The sequence below is a fragment of the Olea europaea genome, unplaced genomic scaffold (assembly GCF_002742605.1).
Source record: "Olea europaea var. sylvestris unplaced genomic scaffold, O_europaea_v1 scaffold4871, whole genome shotgun sequence".
Taxonomy (NCBI): Eukaryota; Viridiplantae; Streptophyta; class Magnoliopsida; order Lamiales; family Oleaceae; genus Olea; species Olea europaea.
Window position 1 is genome coordinate 1 of NW_019263184.1, and position 7,295 is coordinate 7,295.

Consider the following 7,295-nt stretch of genomic DNA (forward strand, 5'->3'; position numbering starts at 1 on the left):
AGCTATTTCCATAAACTCTTTTCTGGATTTATAGGCGAGAACCCTAAATTAATTCTATCCCCTCTCTCGAGCGCCAAATAGAATGTATTTCTATATTTTACTCCCAGTAACTCTATTCCGAATTAAACATATAGAAATTATCAAAGCACCTGACTCTTTAAGTGGAGTTAGCCTCAAAGATTTTCACTTTCTCTCGAAGCCTATGATACCTAGGTTATATTATTCTTATACCACAAATAAATTTTCCTCTCTTGAGCACCAAATTTAAAGCATTGAATCATTTAATTATTGATCAGGCAATTGAAGGCATTAAGCAAGAACAACATAAATAAATTCCAGAAAAATCAAAGGAAATAATTGTATTAAAATCAAATCATGTCTCAAATAGGTTATGTCAAGCCCTAGATCTCAAAGTATAGAATTGATTGACATGATAAAATACACAATAAAGAACATGGAAAATAAGTAAGGAATAAGAAAAACTAGTTGTGTTGCGTGAGTTCTTCCCCCAATTGTTGTCAATCTTATTGAAATTGCTTTTCTTGATCTTTGGCTCTTGAGATTTTCACTCCTTGCAATTGCCTTTGAGCATCCATAAGAAAGGAACCTTTTCGTTTTGTTCATCCCCCCCATAGGTTAAGTAGTATGATAGATTTTATTTTCATAAAAGTTTGTGTCAAAAAAAGAATCTACCTAATTTTTTTTCGAAATATGCCCATCCGCGTGCGGTATACTTCCTTGCATGCGTGTCACATACTGGTTCTATTCTCTACATATAAAATTCAAGCCCATGCACGCGCGCCACTATGAAATCATTCTATGTGCTGCACTTTAGTCCCTATAGTTCATTCTTCGTTCCTTTTTGTTCATATTTGATATCTTCTTGATCATTCATCTTCACTACTATTTAATCGCCTTTAGCTCTTCTTCAATCATCTACATCAGGTCCAAATCAACTCTTGGTAATTTAGTCTCCAAACTTTTGATTAAGCCCAAGTTTGCAAATTTCCCGCTCTTCTGTCAAATTTCATTATTTTGCATCGTGTTGCACCTAACAAACGATATATATAAAGTTAAGCATCAATTCATCCTAAATAATAATAATTGCTCTAGTTTAATGGTTGAATTAAGTGTATAAAATACTCTTATCAACCTTGACCAAGGATTTCGCATCAGCTTAACTGAATAAAATGTCTTACTATCTAAGAACGATGAATTCTCTATTGATCATTCACAACCTTCATATGATTTTTAACATACTTGAACGACACAATATTAATGATCCTTGGTGGAGTAACATCTAACATCATCAAAGTATGACCGTCCTCATATAAGGCACTATGATGACCTCAAGTCAAATGACCAATTCTACTACCGAATGTCAGAGATTAACTTCAGACACTTAGAGAATTATCTATGTGAAATCTTCCCAGGGGGTCTCCAATATTTTGTTCTATAACAAAATATCCACTTGTTCATTTAAGTGTCATCATATTTGAAATTGTGAGATCAGTCACTTACTTCATAAGTAAGTTATATCACACGTGATGGTATATTCGTAACAATACTATCCATATCTCATTAGTACTTATGACCATGGATGATTTGAGATTCGGTCATATATAATTTGTATCTTACAACGAAAACTCTTTGTGGTTAATAGATTACCAAAACTTGAATTTACAGATTCTACTATTTAATTTATTAGAATATTAATTAAATTAAATACCAGATCTGCCGTAACTAAAATGCATAAACTATATATTAAAAGTGTTTATGTCCAAAGTTGATTGGACTTTGGGTATAAAACTTATACCTATCTCTTTCACGGAAAAAAGATGCAAAGGGAGTGTACTATTCCCACATATCAAAGAATGTGGAAGGGTGCTCTCGATTGGAAAGAATTACCTGCCAAACAATGTGAAGGTTGCTCGCAACGTGTTCTTATATCGATACTTGGACGTTAATGCATAGAAACGGGAATATATGGTTGGTATAGATCCAAAATTTAGTTTCTATTCTCTCAAGATCTACCCCCAAATTTTGACCATTAGGCAAAAGAGAAGCCTTTCAACCCAAAACTGTACCAAGTCATTGAACGAATAAGACAACAAACTTGTGGCTGATAGCTTCATTAGAGAGGACTCATACCCCCCAAATAGATTTCAATCCCAATCTTAGTGCTGAATCAAAAAGGTGAATGGAGGGCCAGCATTGACTTCTCCATTCTAAATCAAGCATGCCCGAAAGACAACTTTAATTTTACTAGGACTGACCAACTAGCTATACAACTATGGTGTACGAGCCACTTAGCTTTATGGATGTCTATTCTAGCAACAATCAAATTTTTATTACACTTTGAATGGAACATACCCTATATACCATAGATAAAGGCCTCTACTCTCATAAGGTAATCCTAAGTTGTTTCTTCACTAAAGCTACTGATAAATGCCTTTCATTCTTTAAAGTTCTTAAAAGTGGAGAGGTTTTCAATGGATGGTCGAATATGAAGAGGCCTTCCAAGCTCTAAAGAGCCACATTGGCTAGCTTAATTCTTGTCTAGTCTGAAGCTAGAGAATGCTCATTGTGACAATTAGTTATCAGAAGAGGCCTTCATCTATTTTCCTATGCAAGAAGATGGCAATAAATAATTTTCCATTTATTAAATGAGCAAGGTAATCTACAATACAAGACCAGCTAGTCAGCTACTCCAATACACAGAATCTTGGTCTATCTCTTTCTACCTTTTCTATAAAGCTACTTTAAGCTCACAAAATAAATGTACTTACAAATTTCCCACTTAAGCACGTGCTTCAAAAACTAGATGTCTCTAGGAAGCTAATGAAATGGTTGTTGAGTAGTAAAGATTTTGCTCATTGGCTTATCAATTAAAAAGTCCAACATGCCTAGCATTTCTCGAAAAGTCTATGTAAATATCTACTAGAAAAATCTTAGTAAAATATGTGATGATAAATGTGGTAATGTGTCAAGAAGATTATGTGGTCTTATAAATTCTATCTAGAGTATTCTAGAAAAATATCTTGTCCAAATGTGTGGTCTAAAAGTCTCAGGTAAATATGTGTTCTAGGAGTCTCTAGAAAAATGTGTGGACTAGAAGTTTCATGTAAACACTATAAAATGGGTTAAGGTCCTCCATTTTGTAGCAAGCTAAGTGTGTGAGTTTTGAAGTTGAGAAATACAAGTTTCCTGTTGCTCACTTCCTTCTTCCTAGTCTTCTTTAAAAGCCTTAGCCAATCCAAGTTAGTAAACCCCTATTTCCTCCAACAAACTGGTATTAGAGCCCTAAGGTTCTTGTGAAAAATGGCAAGTGGGATGATTCTTTTTCAAGTTCCCCAACTCAACAAGGATAACTACGACAATTGGAACATAAGGATGAAGGTGTTGCTCAGGTCACAAGACGCATGGGAGATCGTAGAGAAAGGCTACATGGAGCCACAAGATGAGGTCGCTCTATCCTAGGCACAAAGGGATAGTTCGAAAGATGTAAGGAAGAAGGACAAGAAGACGCCCACCCTCATCTATCAAGCCTTAGATGAAGGCATGTTCAAGAAAGTAGCTTGTGCTACTACGAGTAAGGAAGCATACGAAATCTTGTAAAACTCTCACAAAGGAGTTGATAATGTTAAAAAGGTTCAACTTCAAACACTTCGAGGTGAGTTTGAAGCTTTACATATGAAAGAATCGGAATCAATTTCTGATTACTTCTCTAGAGTATTGGCCATTGTGAATCAATTAAAGAGAAATGGAGAAAAGTTGAACGATACTCGAGTAATTGAGAAGATACTTAGTCTTTAGATTCTAAATTTGACTACATAGTAGTAGCTATTGAGAAATCTAAAGATCTAAATAGTAGGAGTATCGATCAACTCATGGGATCTTTACAAGCCCATAAGGAAAGATTAAAGAAGAAAGTGAAAGAAGAGCCATTAGAGCAAGCTCTTCAAACAAAGCTCACTTTGAACAAGGACGAAAGAAGGTTCGGCAATTGAAGAAGCCAAAGAGGAAGAAGATGAGGCCAAGATCAAGGAAGAAGTACATTCTACAAGGAGGAAAAAAGATAAAGCTCATTTTCCACCAGAGGTCGTTGAAGAGGAAAAGGTACAAGGCAAAATGAAGGGCCAAGGTATGACAAATCTCAAATTAAATATTACAATTGTCAAAAACTTGGTCATTATGCTTCAGAATGTAGAAATATTACTAACCAAGTTGAGGAGAAAGCCAACTATACTAGTTAAGAAAGTGAAGTAGATCCTTTACTACTGTTGGCTTACAAAGGTGAAGAAAGCAGAGAAAAGAACACTTTGTATTTGGATACAGGAGCAAACTGTCATATGTGTGGAAGAAAAAACATGTTCGTGGAGTTTAATGAATTAGTAAGTGGCAACATTTCATTTGGAGATGAATCTAAGATCCCAGTGAAAGGAAAAGATAAAATCGTGATCCGTACGAAGAACGGTACACATCAATTTATCTCAAATGTCTATTATGTGCCCAATATGAAGAATAACATTTTATGCTTGGCACAATTCTTAGAGAAGGGCTATTATATTCATTTGAAAGATCAGAGTCTTTCAATAAGAGATCAAAGAAAAAATTTGATTGCCAAAGTCCCTATAACAAGAAATAGAATGTTAGCATTAAGCATTTAAAATGATGTTGCTAAATTCTTAAAAGCTTGTTTTAAAGATTCATCTTGGCTTTGGAACTCGAGATTTGGGCATCTTAATTTTGGTAACTTAAAGTTGTTGAGTAAAAAAAAGATGGTGAGAGGTTTGCCTCTAATAAATAATGCGGATCAATTATGTGAAGGATACTCACTTGGCAAGCATTCAAGAAAAAGCTTTTCAAAAGAAGCATCTACAAAGGCTAAGAAGCCGCTAGAACTTGTACACTCAGATGTTTGTGGGTCAATCAATCCAAGCTTTCTTGGTAAGGAAAATTTACTTTGTTCTTTTTATTGATGATTTTAGTAGAAAGACTTGGGTCTATTTTCTCAAACAAAAATTGTGAGTTTTAGAACTTTTAAAAGGTTTCAAGCTATTGTTGAAAAAGAAAATATCTATAGCATAAAAGCCATGAGATCGGTAGAGGAAGAAAATTTACCTCCAAAGAGTTTGAGAAATATTGTGAGGAGAATGGAATTCGTCGCCCATTGACGATTCCATACTCTGCACTACAAAATGGAATAGCCGAGAGAAATAATAGATCCATTCTTACCATGGCCCGCTACATGCTCAAAAGTAAGAGATTGCCCAAAGAACTTTGGGCCCAAGCTGTTAATTGTGCTGTTTATTTGTCTAATCAATTGCCCTCTAGAAGTTTGTGAAATAAGGCACCACAAGAAGCATGGAGTGGAAGAAAGCCCAACTTCTCTCACCTACTAGTATTGGGAGTATTGCACATGCTCATGTACCAAATCAAAAGCAATCCAAGTTAGATGACAAGAGTGAATGGTATGTCTTTATTGGCTATGACTCTCGCTCTAAAACTACAAGTTGTAATCCAAGCAAGGAGATCACCACCATAAGTAGAGATGTCAAGTTTGATGAAGAATGAGCTTGGGATTGGGGCGTCCAAAAAGAAGACTATGACTTCTTACCATTCTTTGAGGAAGAAGAACAAGAGAATGGAAAGCAGCAAGAGCTTATCAGTCCACCTCTATCACCTACTCATGGAGATGCTTCCCTATCATCTTCACATGGAGAAAGCTCAAGCGATAGGACACCACGAATGAAGAGCCTACAAGAGCTATATGAGGTAATAGAAAATCAAAATGATCTCACACTTTTTTTTTCCTTTTTGTCGATTGCGGGGCAATAGGGTATGAAGAAGTGGTGCAAAATAAAATATAGAGAGATGTCATGGATAAAGAGATTAAGGTTATTGAGAAAAATGACACGTGGGAGCTGACGAATCTTCCCAAAGAAAAGAGAGCAATTGGAGTTAAGTGAGTATACAAGGCAAAGAAAATGCTAAAAGAGAAGTGGAGAGATATAAATCAAGATTGGTTGCTAACGGATAAAACCAATGGTCGGGAATTGATTATGAAGAGGCATTTTGCTCCTATTGCTCGTTTAGAAACCATAAGATTAATTAGCTCTCTTGCAACCCAAAATAAGTGGAAGATATTTCAAATGGACGTGAAATCATGTAGATGATCTTATATTCATAGGAAATAATCAAAGTATGATCACTGAGTTTAAGAAGGCCATGGCTCAAGGATTCGAAATGACGGATATCGGCCTAGTAGCCTAATATCTTGAGATAAAGGTAAAGCAAATGCAAGATTGCATCTTTATCTCACAAGCATGGTATGCGAAAGAAATTCTAAAGAAATTCAATATGGAGGATTGCAAGCCTGTATGCATCCCCGTTGAATGCGAAACCAAGTTGTCAAAGAATGATGAAGGTAAAAAAGTAGACCCAACACTTTTTAAGAGTCTTGTTGAAATTCTAAGATACTTGATGTGCACAAGATCAGATATTTTTTTTTGGAGTTGGGCTCATCAGTTGCTATATGGGGACACCTACCGTGACCCATATGAAAGCTGCAAAGAAGATTCTTCACTACATCAAAGGTACGTTTGATTCTAATGAATTCAAACTTGTTGGATATAGTGTGACAGTGATTGGGGCGGGGATAGTGATGATAGAAAGAGTATGACTGGGTACGTGTTTTACTTGGGCGATATAGTTTTCACTTGGAGCTCAAAGTGGCAATCGATCATAGCACTATCTATAGGTGAAGTTGAATATGTAGTACCTACATCAAGTGTTTGCCATTGGCATTGGCAAATATCCTAGCATTCCATGATAGAAGCAAGTATATTGATACAAGATATCACTTCATAAGAGAAAGTATTACAAAGAAAGAAATACAGTCGAAATATGTAACCTCTTAGGAGCAGATCGCCAACATTATCACTAAGCCACTCAAGCATTATGTGCTCCACAAGTTAAGAACTCTACTTGGAGTAGTAAAATCAAGTTTTAGAGGGGATGTTGAGTCGTAAACTTGATTTTTTGATTAAATAATATGGGCTTAAGGATTTTGCTCATCAATTAAAAAGTCCAACATGACTAGCATTTCTAGAAAAATATATGTAAATGTCTACTAGAAAAATCTAAGTAAAATATGTGGTGATAAATGTGGTAACGTGTCAAGAAGATTATGTGGTCTTATATAGACTATTTAGAGTGTTTTAGGAAAATATCTTGTCCAAGTGTGTGGGCTAAAAGTCTCATGTAAATATGTGGGCTATGAATCTCTAGAA

At 35.4% G+C, this 7,295-nt stretch overlaps 1 protein-coding gene across 1 annotated transcript; it reads left to right on the forward strand.

Moving 5' to 3' along the window:
* Positions 1 to 6,300: 6,300 nt before the first annotated feature.
* On the forward strand, positions 6,301 to 7,034 carry LOC111388319 (uncharacterized mitochondrial protein AtMg00810-like). Its single transcript, XM_023012999.1, has 3 exons — positions 6,301 to 6,599; positions 6,648 to 6,795; positions 6,924 to 7,034. Exons 1-3 carry the CDS (start codon positions 6,301 to 6,303, stop codon positions 7,032 to 7,034), a joined length of 558 nt encoding a protein of 185 aa, XP_022868767.1.
* Positions 7,035 to 7,295: the final 261 nt, after the last annotated feature.

Bases quoted from the DNA above. Each gene is read 5' to 3' on its own strand.
- LOC111388319 (XM_023012999.1), top strand. From the start codon at position 6,301: ATGCAAGATTGCATCTTTATCTCACAAGCATGGTATGCGAAAGAAATT. The intron at 6,600-6,647 runs GTACGTTTGATT...ATAGTGTGACAG, and splicing joins GATTCTTCACTACATCAAAG to TGATTGGGGCGGGGATAGTG. The intron at 6,796-6,923 runs GTTTGCCATTGG...GTAACCTCTTAG, and splicing joins ATGTAGTACCTACATCAAGT to GAGCAGATCGCCAACATTAT.